The 25,767-nt window shown below is 37.3% G+C and overlaps 2 protein-coding genes across 8 annotated transcripts in view; one reads left to right on the top strand and one right to left on the bottom strand.

Moving 5' to 3' along the window:
• Positions 1-25,767, bottom strand: part of ASB3 (ankyrin repeat and SOCS box containing 3) — a 106,592-nt gene that overhangs the window by 66,079 nt on the left and 14,746 nt on the right. For 2 of the 6 annotated variants that reach the window (XM_032877785.1, XM_032877787.1), the window contains exons 1-3: positions 15,380-15,739; positions 12,014-12,222; positions 1,830-1,988 (exon numbers count right to left, since the gene is read on the bottom strand). In XM_032877785.1, coding sequence (XP_032733676.1) covers positions 1,830-1,988; positions 12,014-12,209 — 355 coding nt within the window. In that variant the 5' untranslated portion in view covers positions 12,210-12,222; positions 15,380-15,739. Of the gene's footprint in view, positions 1-1,829; positions 1,989-12,013; positions 12,223-15,379; positions 15,740-16,427; positions 16,573-25,767 lie in introns of those variants that run through there. The other 4 variants (XM_032877789.1, XM_032877791.1, XM_032877786.1 and 1 more) reach the window with 4 other exon arrangements.
• CHAC2 (ChaC glutathione specific gamma-glutamylcyclotransferase 2) lies at positions 15,996-25,689 on the top strand. 2 transcript variants are annotated; one of them, XM_032877793.1, is made up of 3 exons: positions 15,996-16,259; positions 22,908-22,943; positions 24,675-25,689. In XM_032877793.1, the coding sequence occupies exons 1-3, from the start codon at positions 16,125-16,127 to the stop codon at positions 25,056-25,058; spliced, it is 555 nt and encodes a 184-aa protein (XP_032733684.1). In that variant the 5' UTR covers positions 15,996-16,124; the 3' UTR covers positions 25,059-25,689. The 2 variants fall into 2 exon arrangements, with proteins under 2 accessions (XP_032733684.1, XP_032733685.1); XM_032877794.1 differs by lacking the exon at positions 22,908-22,943.

Here is a 25,767-nt window from a genome sequence, read left to right as displayed (position 1 = left end):
TAGGAAACGCAAGCTACAGTATTTTTAGGTAAAGAAGCATTATGTCTACAATTTTATCTCAAAGGGTTCAGAAAAAATACACGGATAAATACAGAGAAAGAAATAAAATCATAAAATGAACACAGCGAAAAAACAAGATCTGGGGGGGAAAGTATGAGTCCTTTGTACTGTCAGAACATTTCCAAAAGTCTGAAACTATTTCAAAATAAAATGTCTAAATACAAAAGTAATGGGTAACAAAAAGGAAAGATGGCAAATAATCACATAAAAAGATATTCAGTATCATTAGCAACCAGGAAAAGTACAAACTAAAACCACAATGTCACTAAAAGCAAAAAAGAAAAATTTGTCAATGGTAACTATTGGTTAGCATGCGGGACAACTGAAGCTATCGAACGTTACTGGAGGGAGGGAATGCAAGCTGTACAGTCACTTTGTAAGAAACTTCTGAATTGTTTTCCAAATTTAAACATACTCTTACCACATAACCCAACAATCCTAGGTATTAATCCAAGAGAAATTAAAACTTACATTCAAACAAATCCTACATGCAAATGTTTGTAGCAATTTACTCAGAATCACCAAATACTAAAAACAACTCAAATGTCTATCAACTGGTAAATGGATAAACTGTAGTACATTTATATAATGGAATTCTCTTAGCAACAAAAAGGAATGAATTCTTGATAACACAACATTATGAATCCCTAAAGCATTATGCTAAATGAAAGAAGTCAGCCTCAAAGGTTACATGTTGTATTATGCTATATATATTTATGATATTCTGCAAAAAAAGCAAAATACAGGGAGGAAAATAGATTAGAGGTTGTTAGGAGTAAAGTCTTGGGAGAGGTTGATTAAAAATAGGCAGCATGAAATAAATTAGGCAGCATGATGGAATTTGAGGGGTGGGAGGTGATGGGACTGTTCTGTGCCTTGACTATTACTATCATTACACAATTTTATGCACACATCAAAACTCACAGAACTATATACTAAAAAGAATGACTTTTACTATACATAAATTTTAAGTACATATTATGCTCAAAAGATATAAAGTACTTTCATAGGCACCTCATTTTATTCTCAGTCCAATAAAAACTATGTAGGTACCTATACTCTCATACTCTCATTTTATAGCAAATAAATATACATACAAATTACAAATGGTAGGACCAAAATTGCAGTCCAGATACATTGATTCTACACAAATATTTTATTCTCCTAATTTTTCATGTTCTACTAAATTTTATGGGCCACAATGTCCCTAAAGACAAACAGGATCAACGAGAGGGAGGGAAGAAAAAGAAAAGAGGTAGTATAACTGTGCCCTTTAGAATTTGATCTTTAGTCCTTAAGGAATTAAAAATAGTCCACAATTGAAGAAGTCTCAATAGTAATCTATACAGGCAACAAATTAACTGGCATTAAAGAATTAGCTAGTGATTTCTTCCATAAAACCTCAATTTCTTAATACAAAGAAAAAGCAAAAGCAACTAAAACATTTATAAGTAACCTTACAACTACTGCTACAATTTAAGCTATCCAGTCTTCAGAACAATATTGAGAACAATGATGGTGACTAAAATTCAGAACAGATTCTACACCTTTAAACAAATGTTTGAAAATATTTCCAAATGCTATTACCGAAGGACGAAAAACAACAGGGATACCTTTTCAGTTTCAGAATCAAAGAAGTGGAAATATAATATTTGTAAAGGAAAATACTGTAGTACAACAGCTTGAGGGGAAATTAAGTTTAGTTTCTTTAACAAAAAAATTAATAAAAAATAAAAAATTACATCTATACCAAAAATAGCATACTTCACCTAAAAACAGTGGTGTGGTTTCCTCTAAAGTAGTTGCATTAGGATCTGCCCCAGCTTCTAAAAGTATCTGTACAATCTTCCAATGTCCTTGACTTGCAGCAAGATGTAATGCACAGAAGCCCTCAAAAGTCTTTGTCTTAACGTAGTTTTCAGATGAATCTATGTAAAAATTAAAAAAAAAAAAAAATAAGTCAACTGGAAGATATCGCTGCTATTTCTTGTGATTAAAAAGCAAAGACACCAAGAAGAATTTAATGCAATATTAAAATACAATTATAAATGGGAGGTCTGACTTTAAAACTCTCTAGAAAATTTTTTAAAAAGTTCTACAGGGGTCTTGCTGTGAAAAGCTCTCTGGTATTCTTAACATACAAATTCTGCCCACAAACTTATTTTCTATTCTCTAATTTTTGATGGGTAAGGGAAGGGGAGTGGCAGAAGTTGAAAGGTAACACAAAAGCAAGGTCTGAAGAGGATGTAGCACCATGTATTTGCTTAAACAAGATTTACTGAAAAACTGATAAATTTTTTTATTTCTAAGTTTCTATGAGAGAAATGGTCTCATCTCAAGCATTACTTCCTTGTACTCAACTAATAACATGAGGGTAGTTCATATCACAAAAACAGTGTTTCCAGATTAGTCAGAAATGACCTTTATTCAGATATTCAAAAAAAAAAAAAAGGTTAAGACAAAAACCAGGAACATACAGATATATATAGAAACACAGACAGCTCCAAATGGGAAATCTCAATATTATAAAGATGCTCATTCTTCCCAAAATAATTAATAAATTTATTACAATTCTAATCAAAATGCCAGAAGACCTGGCAGTTCTTTGGTTGGTTGGTTTTATACTTGGTAAAGTGACTAAAGTTAATAGGAGTAGGAGTGGGCAGGTCAGAATAACAAAGAAGTTAGAAAAATAAAGAAAGCAAGTACTGAGAAGAGACTGGACTTACCCTATATACTAAACTGGATCTTAAAGTTAGAATAAGCAAAACAAAGTGGCATTGACACAAGGGAAGAGTAGGGTGCCTGAGGGAGAGGAGGAGGAAGAGTCAGCAGAAGCAAAAAGAGAAGAGATGATGGCTATGTTCTCTTCCACTGAGAAAGGAGAAAAAGAGATAAGGCTTAATCCTAGCCATTTAAAAATCTCAGGAATAGAATGGGACTGTGACAAAAGCATCTAACTGGATTACAAATGAATGACCCATTAGAAAATGGTTTCATCAAGACTAGAAACTGTAAGGCTAAAGACAAAAGGAATTGTACATACACAGTGTAGTCCAGTTGATAAAGTTGTTTTTCACAGGGAAAAAGATTAACAATTCTGAAACCACTATCTATGTACAATAAGATCGAATAAGCAAATGAATGTATGGTAGACAAAGATGGTCTCACTTTTGGGAAGGGAGGTTACAGAGTAGTAAAGGAAGAAAGCTAGAATGAACCATATGGTACTGGATCAGAATCCAGATGTCAATGAACTTGTATTTGGCTTTAGTACAGATAGAGATGGATAGATATAGAGATACTTAAAAATATGTGTAGACATGCAGGTCGTAATAAATATATTTCCTAGCTCTGTCTGCTAAAGGGGCTTAAAAGTAAAGACATGCCAGTAGCCTTAAGCATACTCAGTGCCCAGATCTTAATTTTGAGTACCATTCTCAAAGGAAACACGGCTCTTAAGAAAAAGGCTGATTGCAGGGGTGGCACAAAGAATATACAAAATGAGTCCGGTGCATCTTCCAAGTTCACCAAGTAAAAGAAGTATTCAAAAAAATAAAACATGGAGGTGGGGAGGTGCCTGGGTGGGCTCAGTCGGTTAAGCTTCTGCCTTTGGCTCAGGTCATGATCCCAGAGTCCAGGGTACAACTTCCGCATAGGGCTCCCTGCTCAGTGAGGAGCCTGCTTCTCCCTCTCCCACCGCCTCTCCCACTGCCCTTGCTCTCTCTCTCTCTCAAATAAACAAAAGCTTTAAAAAACAAAAACACTGCCTCTCCCACTGCCCTTGCTCTCTCTCTCTCTCTCTCTCTCAAATAAACAAAAGCTTTAAAAAACAAAAAACAAATACATGGGGGCCTGTCAAAGAAACACAAGAGCCAATCTGAAAGAGCACTCAATGACAAAAGATAGAACAATCTGAGCAACAAAATAAGCAAAATCATATTCAATTAGAACCCAATGTATAAAGTTAATACATATGAGTCCTGGCATATATAAGTGATTGAATAAATGGAAAAGAGGAGATATTCTAAATACCAGAAAACTTCCATATAATTTATGTCGATATTCCCCCCTCAAGGAAGGGAACTAAATTCCCACCTATGTGATGGCCACCCTTAGTGATTTGTACACACACCCATCTTAGGAAAGGGAAATAAAAACACCTGTGCAATTAACTATGAAATAAAGAAAAGGCACTTTTCACTCAGGAGGAAAAATAGTGAAGTCAGTTAACTACTAAATTGAGATCCTAAAAGATTTTGCCTATAGAAAAAATAGATACATTTAAATAGCTAACTCTAAAACCACTGGATCAGGAAAGTAAAATGATCTGGGAAACACAGCAGATTTGGAGTTAGAAGATTTGGGCTGCAATCCTGGCTCCACCAATTCTCTATTGGATTACCCTTTGGGCAAATTATTCAAACTCTCTGAAGTACAGGTTCCTTAACAGTAAAACAAAAACAAAACAGATGGCCTAAACCCTCAATGGGGTTCAACAGAATTACAATAGTTATGTACTGTTACAGTTGTTAGAAATTTGGGAAAGTCTCCAAAACATCATTTTTCCCCCAAAACGTCATTTTAAAGATTTATTTACTTGAAAGTGAGAGAGCGTGCAAGCGTGTACACATGGGGGAGGGGTAGAGGGAGAGAACCTTAAGCAGACTCCACACTGAGCACGGAGCCCAACGCAGGGCTTGATCCCACAACCCTGAGATCGGGACCCTAACCGAAACCAAAAGTTGGATGCTTAACCACCTTTGCCCTCAGGTGCCGCTCCAAAATATCATTTTAAGAAAACTGTCAGGACCCAGTATAAATTGGTTTTGAAAATTCCAATAATATACTGCCCTCCGAAACTGGTATGAGGGGACCAAAGGGATCTTATCTATCTTGGATTGGACTATCAACCACCTTTCTTTGTCTTCCTTTCCTTAAAAGGATTATTGGGGAAATAGCTCATAATACTCAGTTTTTAATGCCTTAACCTCCACTTCTCACTGGAAGGCAAAGTAGTTTCTGCTTCTATTCTACTTATTAAAATTTTAAACATAAAGGTATTAAAGACTTCATAGTGAACAAACCCATAATAGGCACTTCAGTTCTTTTATAACAACCTGCAAGTTCTTCCGTGGCTGCACTTTTACGATTGGGGCCGTGTCTGCTGGACCAATTCCAGCTATCTGATGCCTGTACGGCAATGACAAGAGTTGACTTTAACATTCTGGCAATGATACCACAAACTTATGTTTCCTAACCCAAAGTGTCCTTTTACTTATAAGTAGTAAACTTGCTTACTTGTTTCAGTGAAAGATAATAGACTATTTTTCTGCAAAGCCCTAAGAAGGAGAGCAAAAGCACATGGTTTTAAGTAGAGGTTAAATATTTAAGTAGAGGTTAACACAGGTTAAGTATTAAGATCAGAACCTCAACACCTGGGCCACAATTTGATGATGACTAAACAAATAACATGTGCTAATCACAAAGAGTGTTGACTGTCCATTTCAGGTAGCTTACATTGTCACATACTTTGCACAATGTGCATCATCTCATTATGCTTTATTTAGGAATTCTAAGAAAAGGTTGTCTCCAAAGAGAAAGGCTACAAGGAGAATACAATGAACATAAGAGAAATGCAGAGATAAGAGAAAGTAAGACCCTGAGTCCTGCTGACATCGTTTCAATAAGAGCATCCCGCAATGCCTAAAGGGACCTACCACTCTTTCCCCCCTTTTCTTTTTTTTTTTTTTAAGATTTTTATTTAAAAAATAAGTAAGAGAGAGAGAAAGTGAGAGAGTGCACGAGCGGGGTAGGGTGGAGGCTGGAGGGAGAAGCAGGGTCCCTGCTCAGCAGAGACCCTGATGTGGGACTCGATTCCAGGGGAGTGGGATCACTACCTAAGCCAAAGGCACTTAACCAACTGAGCCACCCAGGGACCTCCCCCCTTCTTTTTTTTTTTTTTTTACTTTTTCTTTTAAATTTTTATTTAAATTCCAGTTAGTTAATATACAGTGTAATATCAGTTTCAGGCATACAATTTAGTGATTGAATACTTATACACAACACCTGGTGCTCATACACGTCTTTGCGCAAGTTAGTTTGAATCATTTTTCATTCCTTACTGAAATTTTCTGATTAATATTATGAATAATTTAGCAGTGTCTATCAATATTTTAACTTTGCATATTTCTTTTTAAAAAAGATTTTATTTATTTATTTGTTTGTTTGTTTGTTTATTTGAGAGAGCGTGTGAGAGGGAGAGAATCTGAAGCAGACTCTGCAATGAGCCCAGAGCCCAACTCGGGGCTCAATCCCACAACCACAAGATCAAGATCTGAGCCAAAACCAAGAGTCAGACACTTAACCCACTGAACCACCCAGGCACCCCTGTATATTTTTTGTGCCAGTAACATCACTTCTCAAACTCTATCCTATAGAAACACACACCCATGTGGACAAAGTTATAAGGATGTTAACTGAAGCATGACTTATAATAGCAAAATTTCAGGAAACAAGATGCCTATCAACGGGAGAATGATCAAATACATTACATATACACTATGAAACACCATGCAACAGTTCTTTAACTCAGAATGAAATGAGGAGCTATTGCAGAGTTCTCAGCAATTGCAGAGTTCTCAGCAGAAGAGAAGGACATTAGTCTGACATATTGTAAAAGGTTCTGATACACTAAGACTAGACTGTGGTAGGACATGGAAGAAGCAAGAGCAGAAACAGATTTGTTAGGATGCTATTACAGCAATGTAAGCCACGAGATATGTGGCTCAGTCCAAGGTCTCAGTGGTTCTGAGGTAGTGAGAAATGACGCAAATATATGTTACATGTAGTCACACACAGATACATACACACACATACACACATAAAGATTTGCTGATTGGATGAGGGGCATAAGAAAAACGAAGTAATTAAAGATGGCCCACAGCTTCTGGCCTGAGCTGGAATGTTAGAATTTTTTTTTTTTTTTGAAGATTTTACTTATTTGAGAGAGAGAGAACAGGAGTGGCAGGGGGTGGGGGGGGCGGAAGGAGAAGCAGACTCCCCGCTGAGCAGGGAGTCCAACATGGGACTACATCCCAGAACCCTGGGATCATGACCTAAGCCAAAAGCAGACACTTAAAAGACTGAGCCACCCAGGCACCCCTGGAATGTTGGAATATTTCTAATCTTACAGATGAAACAGAGACACCAAGAAGTTAAAAGACCTGTCCAAGACCACACCAATAAAGTGGCAGAGTTAGCAGAACCCAGGTCCATCTGAACACAGCTCTTCATCACTGCTACACTGGTCTTTACCTAATGATCTTCAGCATCTGTTATCATGCCTAGTATGACAGCATAATATTTTTCTAACAGGAACTAATGAAAAGTACTACAAATTAGTTCACATATTTGCCAAATAAAAATATTTATTGGTGGATATGCTACAGTTAATTACAAGATTTTAAGTGACTTTTTTTTTTAAGATTTTATTTATTTATTTGACACACAGAGAGAGATCACAAGTAGGCAGAGAGGCAGGCAGCGAGAGAGAGGGAAGCAGCCTCCCCACTGAGCAGAGAGCCCGATGTGGGACTCGATCCCTGGACCCTGAGATCATGACCTAAGCCAAAGGCAGAGGTTTAACCCACTGAGCCACCCAGGCGCCCTTAAGTGACCTTTAATTAGTAAGTGGTTTAATATTGAATGGCATGATTAATGGCCACTGAAGACATTATTGTCCTCCAAGATGAAAAAATGCACAAAATCTCAGTACCTATCACATAAACTTCCAGTACAAGAAAGAAGACAAGCAAATTTGTTATTTATATTAATATTTCAAATAGAAAGTTATAGTGAAAAAAATATACATGCGTATTAAATTTCTAAGTAATCCATACCGCAATTGAATGCTCTTCTCCAATGTGAATGAGAAGACCATGTATGATCCCTAGGCTAGATTCTGGATCTAAACTGAAGAGACAGTAAAGCACAACCTTTCTAAATATCTAAAATGCTTCCATTCTTTTTGTGTAGGCCTGAGCACTTCCATAACTTTAGCATACTAATAAAAGGTATGTTTTAAGAATCTCTGGCAGTTCACTAATATTAAATGAAGTTCAAGAAGATAGAAATTATATAATAAAAGATACTCTATGTATACCAGAAGAGCTATAAAGGATAAGAGAATTATGAATTAAATAAAACACAGTATATAGCAAGTATAAAGAATAACAGAAATGTCATACTTGCTTTGGAAACTTTTAAGATTAACCCATAATACCAAGTTAACTGGTACAGATATAAAAGATGCTACTGTCAGCATAAGCAAAAGAGACCTTACTTCACTCCTAAAGACTAAAAACCCCTGTATTTCATCATTATTTTAAAATACATCCTCAGGGGCACCTGAGTGGCTCAGCTGGTTGGGCATCTGCCTTTGGCTCATGTTGTAGTCCCAGGGTTCTGGGATCAAGCCACACATCAGGCTCCCTGCTCAGCAGGAAACCTGCTTCTGCCTCTTCCCCTGCTTGTGATCGATCTCTCTCTCTTTCTGTGTCAAATAAATAAATAAAATCTTTTAAAAAATATAATAAAATACATCTTCACAAGGACCCGAGATGCCCTTCAACAGACGAATGGATAAAGAAGATGTGGAACATATATACAACGGAGTATTAGTCAACCATCAGAAAGGATGAGTACCCACCATTCACATCAACATGGCTGGAACTGGAAGGGATTAAGCTGAGTGAAGCAAGTCAGGCAGAGAAAGACATTTATCATATGGTTTCACTCATATGTGGAACATAAAGAGCAGCACAGAAGACCACTGGGGAAGGGAAGGAAAATTGAATGTGAAGGGGAAGAAATAAGAGAGGGAGACAAACCATGAGAGACTATGGACTCCAGGAAACTGAGGGTTTCAGAAGGAAGGGGTTGGGGGCATGGGGTAGCCGGGTGATGGGTATTAAGGAGGGCCCATGTTGTGATAAGCATTGGGTGTTACACGTAACTAATGAATCGCTGAACACTACATCAAAAACTAATGATGTACTAAGTGGTGGCAAATAAAACATAACAAAAAATAAAATACATACTCACACGTAGCTATACGCTAGCTAGACCTTTTACAAAGTAAGCAGCTACCGTTCCTCACTGGTCAATGTTCCTGAACTTGAATCATCCAGGTAAGTTTAAACTGTTATCTTTTTTAAGAGGCAAGGGATCTAGGGACTCCTGGGTGGCTCAGTTGGTTAAGCACCTGCTTTTGGCTCAGGTCATGATCCCAGGTTCTTGGGATCAAGTCCCACATAAGGCTACTTGCTCAGCGGTGAACCTGCTTCTCCCTCTGCTTGCTGCTCTCCCTGCTTGTGCATGCTCTCTCTCTCTCTGACAAATAAATAAACAAAATCTTTAAAAAATAAATTAATTCTATGGTGAGCAGTGTGAATTGTGTAAGATTTATGATTCACAGATCTGTACCCCTGAAACAAATAATACATTATATGTTAATTTAAAAAATAAAATAAAATAATTAAAATAAAGGCAGGGGATCTGAATAAACTATGGACTTTAGTTAATTTACAAAGGGGGGGATGGGCCATAAGAACATATAAAACATTTTTTAAAGTGACCAATAGGCTATATAGCCTTTCTGCCTCATTCCAGTTTTTTCCTAGTTAATCAATAATCAGATCTGACAGAATTTTGGGCACTAGTTCCAACTACAAAGAACAACCAAAATCACGGAAGACTGAGACCAAAAATGTCATCACCTAAAACGAGACCTATAGCTGCTTCCTGTTCTCTTACACACCCTACTTCCTAATCCTGGTATACAAACTACAGGTAAATCAGATTTATCCAAAGTTTGTTTCATAACAGTGAACTCTAATAAAAATACAGTGAGAATATTTTATTTGACAATTTATATCAACTATTCACGATAGTTAACTACATGTGGGTATCTTATCCTCCTAAAACATCAAGCATAAAAAAAGAATAATCATTAAAAATGAAAGTGACCCTTAAAATTTCTAACAGAAAACACAAATGACTTGAACAACCAATTCTAATACATTTAGTCAAAAGCATGCCTAAGTTTATTCTGCAGCTATAGAAAAAAATGTAACATAAACACTACTACCCTGGTGTGGGGAGAAAAAAATTGGGATTGACCTTTTTGACTAGAAAAGAGTATTTAAATGCATGCCTTTATTTATCACTAGTCTGGGAACTCAAGCTATAGAATTAACTTCAAATTCTGAAAACGCATATCAAGTTTTTAAAATTTGAGGCATAAAGTCTATTTTTCTACTACCTCCTAAGAGTCAACTATACCAGACTCTAGAACACGGGCCTAGCAGTCATAATGAACCTCCTGTATTAGGACTGGGGGAATTTAGCCTTGCCATCCCTCATTCCTTAAAACAAAACAAATAAAAATCAATGCCCCCCAAAAATGGAAGAATTATTTTCTTTCCCACCCATGAAGCCATGAGTTAGTAATTCTGATGAAATATGGCACCAGAAGTCAAAATTTTGAGTAGCTATACCTGTGATGACAAGTACACAGGGAAGAATCAGAATTCCCATGATCGAAGAAATGTAAATGCTTCACTGACTGTTACAACAGAGTGTTACATTCAATCTCAATTAAATTACCTAGATGCTAAAAAATGTTTACTTTGATTAAAGGTTGGAAGCATGCTATAGTGAAAAAAAGTCGGCTTTAGAATCAAATGGGTTCTTTTTTATTATGTAATCTTTGGATAAGTCAACTTCTCTGAGCCTTGGTACATATTAAACAATGTAAATCAAGTACCTAGTACAAGGACTGTTAAAAAGCAATGCTCACTCACCATGATCCCCAACACCCCCACCCACCATCTCCTGTCACAATCTCATTTAGTCTCTTTTACTGAGTCCTTTTCTCAGTAGTGAGCTGACAAATATATCACTGGCTCTCAGAAAGGGGAAAAAAAGCTCAAATTTACAGCTTTGGTTTATAGTACGGGTTGACTTCTGCCATGTAAATATTCCCACTTGACTGATCTCAGGTTACAAGCATGAAGTCAACTGAAGACAGAATTGGAAAGAGATGCACATAATAGCACATGGCTACTCTCTGTCCCATTACCCTTTTATTCTCCCCACAAAACTTTTACATTTTGAAATTATCTTGTTTAAATGTTTAGGTATTGTCTGTCTCCCCTGATAGGAATTTAAGCACCATAAAGGCAGGGACCTTGTCTATCCTATTCTCTAACGTGACCTCAGATTTAAAAAAAAAAAAAAAAAATACAAAAAGTAATTGGAAAGAGTCCTGAAATTAACAAAACTGAAAAGTATTTAAAAAAAAAAAAAAAGACTAATTCAACCAAAGCACACACACCCTCAATTCCAGTAACATTGTTCCTTCTGTTTGGAAAAGGAAGAAGGAATAAACATGACTAGTAACAACCAAATGCTTAATTAAAAGAGCTCAGACAGGGGCGCCTGGGTGGCTCAGTGGTTAAGCCTCTGCCTTCGGCTCAGGTCATGATCTCAGGGTCCTGGGATCAAGTCCCACGTCAGGCTCTCTGCTCAGTGGAGAACCTGCTTCCTCCTCTCTCTCTCTCTCTCTCTTTCTCTGCCTACTTGTGATCTCTGTCAAATAAATAAATAAAAATAAAATCTTAAAAAAAAAAAAAAGAGCTCAGACAGTAAAAATGGGCCAGGCACAGCAAGTTACGTATCAAGGACAACATTTATAGATATCCAGCTGAAACACCATACTTATATAACCCAAGGCAGGCAATCTTACCATTCTTAATAATGCACAGGCAGTTCTTTTATGGTCAAAGAAAAAGAAAACAAACACTACCGTTAATAAATCATATATTACCATTTTTTTGTTTTATTAATCCAGCTTGTAGGCCCAGCCTCCCATTCCTTGAATTTACTTTACCTGCATGAATTAATATCCGTAAACATTCTACAGAGTTGTGATAAGCTGCTTCGTGAATTGGCATCCATCCCCTGTTATCAGCAACATCAACACTACGTCCCTTTTTGAGCAGTTTTCTTAAGACTTTAACATTGCCTTCCCTGGCAGCAAGTCCAACGGTGGAGCATGTGTCAGAGTAAGCCTCTGTGAAATCCATTCTTTTGACCAGTCTACAAAACAAGGCAGAAAGAAAACACTATAGACAATAAAACAACTCTGCACTCCTAGAGATTAGCAGATCGAAGCAGGCCTGTCCTGCATCTGTCACAAGACTGCTGCGGAAAATCCTGAGGTGGAGAAAGCAACCTGGCAAGACACAGCCTATTCTAGAGCCTAAACCACAAAGTGTCTCTGGGGAATTGGGATTCCCTGGAATGCTCTTATTAAAGATATCAAGAGAGTTTCACGAGTTCTATCATTCCACTTCTGGAAATGTCTGAGCAGCTCCTTCCTGCAAGCTTCTGCTCCTGTTCGTATCCGCCGAAGTGCCTTCACTGGAACTTGTAGATGAAGGGGCTAAAACACCTGCAGTTAATCCCAAATGTGTACTCTATTACATAGAGATGGCTATTTAACTAACAGCAATGCTCAGCCTCGAGAATTAATTTGCAGTCCTCTCCAGGAAAAAGCTAGATCCCAAAAAGCTAGAAAAGGAATGAACAAAAGGGAAAAACGAAGATAAGTAAAAATTGTAGTTTTTCCTCTTGTCCTTTCCAAAAGAGGCTAACATTCATGTTCTCTTTCCTTGATGAAACAGTCCCACTGATGGAATATATTGAATATACTGAAATGAACAAGAGCATCATAAAAAGATGAGTCTAGCTTTCCTATACCAGCTTAGAAAGTTCTTGACTGCATTAGTGCCTCTTCCTCATCATCTTCCTCTAAAGTTCATTCTATGTTCCCCCAGTATAGCTCTCAGTATATGATTCTCACAAAGACAGTTTCTTGTTAATTACACTAGGATGCTAAGGTTCAGGATTCTCAGGGTAAGAGTTACCTCCCAAGGGGCAATCCCTCACAGTAGCACTCCTAGCCCAGCCTTCCTGATTTTTTCTAATGATTTTAGGAGGTGGTTCAGGAAATGCCAACATGTCTAGTCTAATACAGGTGAAAACTTTCTAGAACCATTTCTAAATACTTTTTCCAGAAAATGAAGGTTTCAAAGAAGTTAAGGGGTGCCTGGGTGGCTCAGTCAGTTGGATGTCTGCTTTTGGCTCATATCATGATCCCAGGAATCCTGGGTCCTGGGATCAAGCCCCAAGTCAGGCTCCCTGCTCCGTGGGGAGCCTGCTTCTCCCTGTCCTTCTGCTACCCCTCTCCCCCAGCTTGTGTTTGCTCTTTCTCTGTCAAATGAATAAGTAAAATCTTTAAAAGGAGAGGTTAAAAGAAAGTGCATAGAATTTCCTATAGGAAATTTAAATTTATCCATGGTCACATTTAAATAGAAAGCTGTAACTGCAGAAGTAGATTCTCTAGTGCGCCAAACAGCTAACACTACACTAAGGGTAAGTCTGATTGGATCAACAGGTCCCTTACTAGGAAAGTGAATATTTTTACTACACATTTAATTATGCAGTTGACGGTTATTTACTGGGCATCAACTAGCCACAAGTAATGTGGTGGATATAAAGGTGACACAGACTCAGAGAAATGATAAACACATGTTATTCAAAACAAAAAGAAGAAAGTACTCCAAGAGAAGTTCATGGGTAGTCAAAGAAGGGAGAAACTACTTAAATTTGTGAGGAATGTGAGCTGGTACGGGGAGGATCTGACAATGAGAAAAAGGGGAGAAGGGCATTCCATGGCAAAAGGAAAAACACAACAAACATTATGTAAATGAACAAGCAAGGATGAATTAGGGCCAGTGAATAAGGGAAACAATTAGCTCACTTTTGAAGGAGGATTAGCTAAACAAAGAACAGGAGAAAAAGGAGCTTACAGAGGTAGCTGAATGCCAAACTGTGGAGAACCTTGAATGCTAGGCTACACTTTGTTGAAAGATGCTAATTCCCAGCTAAGGCCATTATATCCAAGTTTCACAAAAAAGAAAAGACAACACATATACGGCAAATTTATGGCATATTCATCTAATAAAAGAACTGTTTCTATGTAGGAAAAACACACACACACACACATAAGAATACCCCTCCAAAGACATTAAAAAAGAGCATTCGAGGAAAAACAAGTATGAATCCCTTTCCAAATTTACTGGCTTTTCTCACAGTTACAAATAATGTTAACGGATCTAGATTAACAGGCAATAACCTGAAAAAAAAAAAATCAGAACTGGGTAATATCTTTGAACCTCTTAAGAGAAGGAGAAGCCAAAAGAAATGCACTATCACAGCATAATCACTCCCCTCAACCCTTAATACCAACTAGTTAATACGCAACTGTATACAAGATGTTTTTTTAATAAAAGCCTTCACATGCTCTTGACTAAATGAGTACAAGGTCAAACAACCAAATGTGATGTATAAACCTTAAATGGATCCTGGATGGTGAAAAAAGTATCAGAGTATCAGCTACAAAAAGCAATTATGAGACAATTAAGGAAATCTGAATATGTAATATATATTTGGTGATGCAGTTTTGTTAATTTTCTTAGATGTGATAATGGCATTGTGGTTATTAGGAGAAAGTCCTTATTCTTTAAGTATTTAGCAGTGAAAAATAACACACGCAACTTACTTCAAATGTTTTAGATTAAAAAGTATAGAGAAAAAAATATACTGGCAAAATGTCAGTTATTGGATCCAAGTGGAGAGTATATGAGTGATGACATTACTTTTTTAAAATTCTTTCCGTATATTTGAAATTTTTCGAAAAAGTTCAGAGTTGGTAGAAACCAACCATTCCAGGCAATGTGAAACTTAAACATGGGTAATAAATGAAAGGTCCTGGTGATTCTTAAGCTAAGTTTGTTTTGTTTTGTTTTTGTATCAGTTTCCTGCTGATTTCTTAAGAGTTCAAATAATACTCTTAGAATCTGGGTGTTCTAAAATTCTTTCATGTAGTTTAAGACTATGAAATAGAAATAAATCCTCAAGAGAGAACAAGAATTTGCTAAAGCTTCTCTTTTTACACTCAGAAACACAGCCGTGTTGGTCCAAGTGATTTCCCTAAAAAAAATATTTTGGAGCAGTAGTTCTAACCAGCAGATCTTAACATTTTTTAGAACCTTGACCTGTTGGAGAAACTCATGAAAGCTATAAAGCTACTCCCCCAGAAGAATGCACACAGACCTCAAATTCTGTATTCAATTTTAAGTGCCACATATCCCTTCTAAAGCCTGTGCATGAGGCAAGAACCTTTGCTTACCCTTTTCTGAGTGAGCAGCTGAGAATACTGAAGATGAATAAGGTTGTTTTGCGCGTAAAATTTAAATGAGTTGAAACAATAGCTCTTTCATAGTCGTAAAAGTTCTGTGGTAAACTTTCTGCTTTATGTGAAAGGAAGACAGGCAGACGTTTTTTGGTTTCGTTTTGTTACCGTTTTTTAAGTATAAAGCCAAATACGCCATTCACAGCTTGCGCTCCTCTGGCTGCTGTTGGCAGAAACCCAGTTTTCAAAGAACAAAATGTCTTCCTACGTGCCAAACGCGGTGCCCGTATATCTCTTGCCGGTATCTAGACTGTATCCGCAGCGACTACAGGCGAGGCGCTTCTCCTTGTACCCGCTCAAAAGAGGACAGTTCCAACCTCAAGTCACAAATCCCAGGAGAGGACTGTGGGTATTGTAGTCCTCTGCATAGACGCACCAGAAGGTTAGGGTGAGTTGCAGAGACTACGAAAGAATCCTTTGCGTAGCATACGGAAGGTCAATGCTACTTGATACCCTAAGCAACGAAATAAAATAACGCTGACCAAGTCGGAAGACGATCCTCGAACTACGTGTCCCAGTGTGCTTTGCGCCCCCCCTCCCACCAGCAGACAGTGCAGCTACTGCGCCTGCGGCCGCCCAGCCGGTTACTTGCGTCGGGGAAGCAGCAGTCCCGGCTGGTGCCGGCACCGTAGAGACCACAGCTGAGGGTCGACCGCTACCGCAGCGGAGGAGCAAGGGAAGGATGTGGGTTTTTGGTTATGGGTCCCTGATCTGGAAGGTGGACTTCCCTTATCAGGACAAGATGGTCGGATACATCACGGGCTACAACAGGCGCTTCTGGCAGGGAAGCACCGACCATCGCGGGGTCCCCGGCAAGGTGAGGCGCCAACCAGTACCCCCACCCTTACTGCCCTCGGAGCGCCGCTCCCCAACTCCTGGCCCAGCTTTGCTAGAGCTACACCCCAACGCTTCTGAGGGCTGAGCAAGTGGGTTAGGAATAAAGCTGTTATATCTGTCCCGTCTTCCTCTACCACTTGCCCCCCACCTCTCTCCCAAACCAAGGGCATTCCTTCCGAAGTCACTTGAGATGCGGGTGGATAGTTTCTTGAGGAAGCAGGAAACGTGGGCACAAGCACACAAGCTCGCACAAGGCTGACGTGCTGGGAGGGGACCCCATCTCTTGGCAACTTCTGCCAAAAAAAAAAAAAAAAAAACAGGCGGGAAGATCAATCTTCGTGGCACCACGGAGTTGAAATACCAAAATCAACTCGCACATTCAACTTTTTAAAAGTTAAATTTGTTGGCATTTCTGCATTCTGGCAGACTTTCATTGGTTTCAGTTTAAACGAGCATGTTATTTCAGAGGTTTCTTTGTATCTTTCCAAAGGTTTTATTTTATGACACCTAAGGTCACAGAACTAGTTTCCAAAATTATCTCCGGTTATTAAGGAGCTAACCTTAATCACTTAGTTTGGTTGTCAGGTACCAACAAAGTTAAATGAGTTCCTGGTTTGTAATTTGAGTAACACCGTACTCATTACTATATCCAAAATTATTTTAATGTTTCTCCATGTTTCTCTTTTGAATTATGAATGTGAAATATAAGTTCTTTGATCCATTTTTTGGTCATACAAAGACATTCATCCCAAAATATGTCTAGGAAGGAGGAGCAGTGAGCTGCTTATGCAAATCAGACTTGTATTGGCTGCAAAACAACCAATCCACAAGAAAAACTAAGTTTTGGGTAACAATTTAGATACCATAAATACGTGTTTTAGTTAATCTCCTAACTTTTGGGAGGGTACAAAATTGTTTACTGTTTATATGTTCTCTAAAGTATTCTGAGAGTTAATATGAGCTTGATTACTGTTTTTTAAAAAGAAATTAATATTGGCCCCAAAACACAATTGGCTTTAAGGTAGGCAGATAACTTGAAAACAGCAGAGGAGCAAGGCAAATGCATATTGGTAGGACAACAGAACCTTAATGGCAAAAATTTCTTCAAGAATGTTGTAAAACGGGTACAGCATGCAGGTAGAGATTTCGTAGTTGTAAACTTGAGCCCCACATTGGCTGTAGAGATTACTTAAAAATAAAATCATTTTTTAAAAAGAGAATGTTATAGAACAATATTTAAGACTTTAAAGAGTTAAGTAAAGTGAAACTTGTTAATAAAACAAAAGTTATAAGTAAAGTAAAATGCCTTTTGAGTTGTCAGATATGAACACTTAAAACTTCTATTCTGAAGAGAAAAGCCTTAACCCAGCCTTCAAATTTTAATGACCAAGAGTTAAATGTTTACAAATATGCTTTTTATGTTTTGTTTTGTTTTGTTTTTAGACAGAGAAAGAGCCATCTGCGCACAAATGTGGGGGGGGGGGGTAAAGGGAGAGAGAGAACCTTGTGCATGCAGGCTATCTGTCCAGAGGCTACATGTCCAGCACAGAGTGCAATGAGGGGCTTGATCTCACCACCCTGAGATGAGGACCTGAGCCGAAATCAAGATTCCTATGCTTAATCGACTGAGCCACCCTAGAGCCCCAGAAATATGGTCTTAATAGCATATTTTACTACTCTAGGTTTTTTGGGGGGTTTTTTGATATATTTATTTATTTAAGAGATAGAGTGAGTGAAACATGAATAGGGGTCAGAGGGAAAAGGAGAAGCAGACTCAATGTGGGGCATGATTCCAAGACCCTGGGATCAGGACCTGAGCAGAAGGCAGATGCTGAGCCACCCAGGTGCCCTACTACTCTAGTTTCAATCAAATATGCATTTGTTATATAGCACATGGAGATATGTACATTGTCAGAATAGAACAATAAGAAGTTGTCAAGTCAATGCAACAGCTCATGATTCTTTAAAAGAATAAAGGAGGTATAAAAGCCAGTATTTTTTTTAAACTTACATTTACTAAAATATAGGGCAGGTAAGTTAGGGGACAGGGAGACTGCAATGGCTAATAGTTATACATCTACTTTTTTTTTTTTAGATTTTATTTCTTTGACAGAGATCACAAATAGGCAGAGAGGCAGGCAGAGAGAGAGAGGAGGAAGCAGGCTCCCTACTGAGCAGAGAGCCCGATATGGGGCTCGATCCCAGGACCCTGGGATCATGACCTGAGCCGAAGGCAGAGGCTTTAACCCGCTGAGCCGCCCAGGCACCCCTGTACATCTACTTTTATTTAAAGGATCCAACATAGCAAATTAAAGGAAAGTCTAAGTTACAGACGTTTTCTAAGTACACTGTTCTGTTAAAAAAAATAAAGCTGGAAAGAACATTATTATTTTAGTTAATATTTTTTATTATAGTGGATCACTAGCTTTATATAAATCTTAACTGTTAAACAAGAATACAAAAGGCTACAGAGATATCCAGCAAATTAGAAGAATGACATGGATGTTTTATAGGACTATGTTTCTGATAGCAACATATGCTCCTAGTAAGTTAGTCATCAGTACACATGAAATGTGATATTACTAAACAAATGTTAGGCTCATTTCCACACACTGCAATGTGACATTTGTGTGAAAAATACCAAACCTATTTGGTTTATTCAATCATACTTTTTTTAGCATATTTAATTTCTTCCTAAGTTTTATTAAGCATCTCATCTATATATAACAAAACTCGTAGCATCTCACCAAATTAAGGATTAATTTAAATGTGAACATTTTTTCACAGCAGAGAGAATATATTTCAATTTCAAAAAGAGGAAACATTTTAACACAAGAGATAATCATGAACATTTCCTAAATCTCTGTTCTAGGTCTAGATCAGAAAAATAACTCATTACTCAAAGCACCCATAATGCCCCATATTTCATGATAACTTCTAATCCTATTCTGCTTCAAAAACCCTTTCTTTAGTTTCAATCTCCCCAAAAAGCGTTCATGTGATTTACAAATGGACACTGTTTCTCAATAACATATTTATTTTAGGGACAAAAAGTTTAAGTTTTAGAAAATATTTCCAAGGGGTGCCTGGGTGACGCAGTCGGTTGAGTATCCAACTCTTGATTTCAGCTCAGGTCATTCCTCAGGGTGGTGATAACAGCGCAGCCAGCTCCCTGCTCAGTGGGGAGTCCACTTGAGATGCTCTCCCTCTTCCTCTGCCCCTCCCCCCACTCGCATGCTCTCTCTAAAATAAATCAATCTTTTTTTTCAATGTTTTATTTATTTATTTGACAGAGAGTGATCACAAGTAGGCAGAAAGGCAGGCAGGGAGAGGGGGGAGCAGGCTCCCCGCTGAGCAGAGAGGTGGATTCGGGGCTCAATCCCAGGAGCCTGAGATAATGACCTGAGCCGAAGGCAGAGGCTTAACCCACTGAGTCACCCATATGCCCCAATAAATCAATCTTTAAAAAAGAAAATATTAAAAAAAAAATATTTCCAAGTAAATTTATCAGTAGTGCCAAAAGTCCATGTCTGTATCATCTATAAGCAATCACAGGGAGTCCATTTATTTCCCCTTAAAATGATTCCTTGTTTTCTGTTTCAAATATGCCACCACCTAAAGTCGAGGACTTTTCTACCACTCTTCCCTCTTTCAACAGTTACTACTGAGTGCTTACATATACAAGTAGGATACACCTATGCAAACAACAATACCTGACAAGTGCCACAGGGAAGTGATGTATAAAAGGAGAAATGAGAGTTTAGGAGAAGGAGCTGCTACAGAGTTTCCTGGGGAGTCAGCCAAGCCTTTAAGGATGGAATGGCAGGAGGATATTCCAGAGATATAAAAGGAAGAGCATTCCACACTGAGTACTGATATATACAAAGATATGAATGTTTGTAAAAGTTACAAATAAATCAGTACAGCTTGAGAGGGAAAGTGGTAAGAAATGAGGTGTGAAGTTATGCTGAGGAATTTTTATTTTATCCTGTAGAATATTATAACCCTGAAAAATTCAAAGCACAGGAGTGAGTGGCCCAATTTTTTTTTATTTTAAGATTTTTTTTTTTTTTAATTTGACAGACAGATCACAAGTAGGCAGAGAGGCAGGCAGAGAAAGACAGGAGGAGGTAGGCTCCCTGCTGAGCAGAGAGCCCGATGCGGGACTTGATCCCAGGACCCTGAGATCATGACCTGAGTCGAAGGCAGAGGCTTTAACCACTGAGCCACCCAGGCGCCCCGAGTGGCCCAATTTTTGCACTAGAAAGTTATTCCAGGGTCAAGAAGAAAACAAACTAGAGGTAAACAAAATATAGGCAGGCAGTGAGGTCGCTAAGGAAGCCAATGAAGGATACAGAGGAACCAGATGCAGAAGAATCAAAAGATAGAGCTACTAAGAATTGATGACTGGGCTGGATATAAGGGGAGACAAGGAAAATGGGAGTATAGAACTTGTCACCTGGACCTCTAACATTTCTTACTCAAGAGTCTACTTCCATCCCACTCTAACTTGCATACTATACACTTTACCACTCAGCTCTTTCCCAAACATTTCTTTTATCATACCAAGTCATCCACTCCTCAAGTGCTACAGTAGCTCCTAAATTCCTATTTCTCCCAGATGTCACTGGCTTCTTATTTTCCATTGTCCCCTAACTTCACCTCCATTCCTTGGCTTTTCAAATCTGACTATCCTGTTTCGCCAGTTATTTTTGGGGATCATCTTCTCTATATGTTGGGGTCATCTGCTAAAGTCAGACACGTAACCTGTGTAGTCAGTCTTGCCTTTAGGTCCACACTTGAGGACCACACTTACGAATTATGCCCTTTCGCCAGAATTTTGTCTTCCTTTCTGACCACCCAAGACTCAGAATTCTTACTGCATTCATACTATATATCTTAGCCCTTAAGTGTGCTCTATTTCACATGTTAAGTTCATGTTCCAGAATTACAATATAAGCTCTTGAAAGCAAGAATCAAGGTTTTATTTTCTCTACAACATAGCTAGGGATTCAGCAAATAGCTGCTAATTCACTTTGAAGTCAAAAGTAATATGGTAATACCTACATCAATATATGTATCCTCATTGTAGCATTTTCTTAAAGAGAAAACAAGTAAAATCTAAATGCCCAATAACACAAAAATATTTAAATTATAGCTCACTGATAATACAGTATTATACAATTATTAAAATGTAAGAGAAGACTAAAATGAAAACATAATTAAATAAGAAATATAATCCAAAATCCTATGTTTTCCGTGATTACAAATTATCTATACAAATAGACAAAGACTAGAGGAAACAGTAATGAAGATGACACAAATATCTGAATGATTTATAGAGAGTGTGTACCAGGACAGTGGGCAAACAAATGTTAAAACAAAAATGTTAAAATGCTTACAATTCAGCATTCTCAACTAATGATGCTAACATGTCAATAGATACGTAGCCTTTGGCACTAGGTAGGAAGCGTATTTCAAAAAAAAAAAAAAAAAAAGCAAATTCTCAGAGAGCTCCAGACCTACAGGATTAGCAATTCTGGGACTGTGGACTAAGCAATATGTTAATCAACCCTCCAGGTAATTTTGATCTACACTGAAGTTTGAGAACTACTTCCCTACTAGAGGAAAGCACTCTGGAAGAGCATGTTACCTAATAAAACTATAGGATTCTGGGTGCCTGGGTGGCTCAGTTGTTAAGTGTCTGTCTTTAGCTGAGTTCATGATCCCAGGGCCCTGAGATGGAGCCCTGCATAGGGCTTCCTGCTCAGCCGGAGGCCTGCTTCTCCCTCTCCCAGTCCCCCTGCTTGTGTTCCCTCTCTCTCTGTGTCTCTCGCTGTCAAATAAATAAAATCTTAAAAAAAAAACCAGAACTATAAGAATCTGACCAGAAGGGGCACCTGGGTGGCTCAGTGTTAGGTTAAAGCCTCTGCCTTCGGCTCAGGTCATGATCCCAGGTTCCTAGGATCGAGCCCCACATTGGGCTCTCTGCTCTGCAGAGAGCATGCTTTCTCCTCTCTCCCTGCCTGCCTCTCTGCCTACTTGTGATCTCTGTCTGTCAAATAAATAAATAAAATCTTAAAAAAAAAAAAATAATCTGACCAGAATTTTTATTTATAATTGCTTCTTCCCTTACCTTTATTTTAGATAAGACTTAGTCACAGGTGTGTATTTTAATATATCAATTTTATTTATTTATTTTTTAAAGATTTTTATTTATTTATTTGACAGAGATCACAAGTAGACAGAGAGGCGGTGGGGGGGGGGCGGGTAGAAGCAGGCTCCCTGCTGAGTGGAGAGCCCAATGTGGGGCTCAATCCCTGGGACCATGACCTGAGCCAAAGGCAGAGGCTTAACCCACTGAGCCACCCAGGCGCCCCTAATATATCAATTTTAAATGAACATAATATACACAAATTGAAGGGAATCTTTTAGAAAACGTAAGGTATATTATTTTCTTAGTTAAGCCACTTGAACATTTATCATAAAAAATAAGTGCTAAGAAAGTGTTTAGTATGAACAAATGAAATTAAAATACTCCATGTCAACAATAAATTGCTAATGCTTGGTTAGTTGAAAAACTGATTCAGAAAAAAAAATTTTTTTTTTTTTACTCTTTTTAAAACAGCCTGGAAGAGTTGTGACTCTTGTTGAAGATCCTGGGGTATGGTATAATTATTCTTTTTTGTATAGTCTTTAATCATATAAAATGTTGACATGTTTCTCAGTTTAAAATAATCAGTGAAATTTTATTAACAGCCATCACAGACAGTTTGAACACTAGGTCTAGAATTCCTCTCTGTATTTGTTATGTTTCTTTTCAACTGCTGGGAAAAGTTGGAATGCAGACTACAAGTAGACAACAAAATAAAACCAAATGGCATATAGTCTCATTTTCTTTTCTTTTTTTTTAATTTTCTTATTCAGTTTATTGATTAAGAATTGATGGAGCCAGCCCTCAGACAGCCAGACTGCTACTAAAATTCAAATGGAACCCTTAAAACTCATCACATTTGCTAGAAGTCTACCATTCTCAGCAAAAATCCCAGTCAGGAATTATCACTTTCTTTATGGCCTAATTTTACTAATAGCAAATAGGTTTTTAAAGAGATTTGGAGCACTATAAAACATAATTACATAATAGTTGTCTATTTCTTAAATATTTTCAATCATTTCATAGATGTCTAGATACAAACTTTTATATTTTGAAGTTAAGAATTTAACTTTGGAAAGAACTTTGATGTACAAAAAATAGGCAGCTATCAACAGCTGATGAATAGGTGAAATAGTGAAATGAAATGCTTTCATAATTTGCATTAAGAAAAGCATATATAAAAATGGCTTCAGAGTGCCTGGCTAGGCCCATGGGTACAGCATTTGACTCTTGATCTCAAGGTCCTGAGTTCAAGCCCCATATTGGGAACAGAACCTACTTAATTAAAAAAAAAAAAAAAAAAAAAAAAAAGGCTTCAAACTGGTAACTGTTACTCTTAATTAAAATTAATATACAGCACTTCGTTTCTATAGACAAATTAACTCAAGAAGATACTTAGCAACCTAAAGTTTAGTTTTTAAAGTTAATAAAGATTGAATAAACTAGAAAATCTATACTACGAACTGTAAATCCTGCTTATAGCACAGATACTGTATTAACACACACACACAAAACCTTTGCAGCCAAAATACATTATTTTTACCAATACTGTGTGGACAAACTAAACAATGAAAGAAATTAGCATTTTAAAAATCTTCATTTGGAATGATTTCCTTGTACGCTAGGTTACTTATCCTTGTTTAAGTTTTAAAAATTATGTCTTTTAACTAGTGGAACTGAAATAAAAAATACCAGGTCTTCACTTGGTCATTAAAAATAGAGTTCTCAGGTTTTAAATCCATAAACATTTCACTAATTGTATAGGACAGTAGTTTCCAAACTGCTTCATGGAGTGTTGTAGCCACTCTGAAGCCTACCATAAGTGGATATAATGCTGGGTGCTGGCTGAGAGGGCTTTGATACCCCAACCTGCTTCAGCTAGAGCTCAGCATCACTTTTTTTTTTTTTTTTTTTATGTAATAGGTGTTCCCTTGTTTGCAGAAAGGATTCTGTGTTTTAAAAGCTCTGAAAGAAACTAATCAACTACTTAAGGCCATAGCAAATTCATTTTATTTGTTCATTTTATCATTGCAGAAACTTTCAAATATCCTTTGTAAATTACTCCATTCAGAATACTAAATGGCATCCTCCTTTGTTGAGCTTGTACCTCTAGGTGCACTTTAAGTAATGCAAAACTACATTGACTTCTAAGAATATATAAGACACTTTCTGAGAGCACAATGTATCTTCAGCTAAGTTAGCCCTATAAATACTAAATATTATATTTTCATTTCTCAACAGGGTTGTGTTTGGGGTGTTGCTTATAGACTGCCAGTAGGAAAGGAAGAAGAAGTAAAAGCATACCTTGACTTCAGAGAGAAAGGAGGCTACAGGACCACAACAGTCATTTTTTATCCAAAAGATCCCACAACAAAACCATTCACTGTTTTGCTATATATTGGAACATGTGATAATCCTAATTATCTTGGTCCTGCACCGCTAGAAGACATTGCTGAACAAATTTTTAATGCAGCTGGTCCAAGTGGAAGAAATACAGAATATCTTTTTGAACTTGCAAATTCAATTAGGAACCTTGTGCCAGAAGATGCAGATGAGCATCTTTTCTCCTTGGAAAAATTAGTAAAGGAACGTTTAGAAGGAGAACAGAACCTCAATTGCTTATAAAGACCTAATCAATCACTGACTTTTCCAAACAAGCAGAGCTTTTAGTCTTCAGAGAAAAGCTATAGCTTCACGTACACTGGCAATATGATTTGGAAACCTGTTTACTTGAAGGTCTTATTTATTTTTAATGTTGTAGTCAAGATATGATCAAAATGTGTAGTTTAATTTCATATATCCTGAAACACATAAATATTTAAAATACTGGGATATAGTTAAAAAATTCAAGTTGTAATAATATAATGGTTTCCTAACTATATGATATTGAACACTTTCTCATAAGAAGTGAGTTCTTTCGAAAAATACAGTGAAGGACTCAGTTCAGAGCTTATTTTTATCACAGTAAAAAATAATTCTGTTGTTTCCTATCACAATACTATTTTGAAGTTGTAGAGAATTAAACCAAAGTCTAGTAAATATAATAAGGTAATACCTTCAATATATTCCTATACAATAATTGTGTAACCATGGTTTAAAATACACAAGCTTAAAATAATGTGTAATTAGAAATATATGGTAATTAGACAAGATTTCAGCCTTCATTGTGAATCTCCTTGTTCAGGTATTAAATAAGACCCTTTCCAATGTAAGTCAAAAAGACTGGCATTTTTAATATAAAAATTTCCTTGGAATTATAATGTACTCTACCTCTCCTTTTTTTAATAAATGCATTTAACTACATGGGAAAAAATTCATTCAGCTAAAAAAGGCA

Source organism: Lontra canadensis, unplaced genomic scaffold (genome assembly GCF_010015895.1).
Source record: "Lontra canadensis isolate GAN:19392208 unplaced genomic scaffold, GSC_riverotter_1.0 scaffold61, whole genome shotgun sequence".
Lineage (NCBI taxonomy): Eukaryota > Metazoa > Chordata > Mammalia > Carnivora > Mustelidae > Lontra > Lontra canadensis.
Note: the sequence above shows the minus strand (reverse complement) of the source record. Positions and strands in the feature narration are given on the sequence as shown.

What these genes read in the sequence shown, in the direction of transcription:
- CHAC2 (XM_032877793.1), top strand. Translation starts at nt 16,125, where the DNA reads ATGTGGGTTTTTGGTTATGGGTCCCTGATCTGGAAGGTGGACTTCCCT. An exon ending in ATCGCGGGGTCCCCGGCAAG is followed by an intron (nt 16,260 to 22,907) that starts GTGAGGCGCCAA and finishes TTTTTAAAACAG; the next exon opens with CCTGGAAGAGTTGTGACTCT. An exon ending in CTCTTGTTGAAGATCCTGGG is followed by an intron (nt 22,944 to 24,674) that starts GTATGGTATAAT and finishes ATTTCTCAACAG; the next exon opens with GGTTGTGTTTGGGGTGTTGC.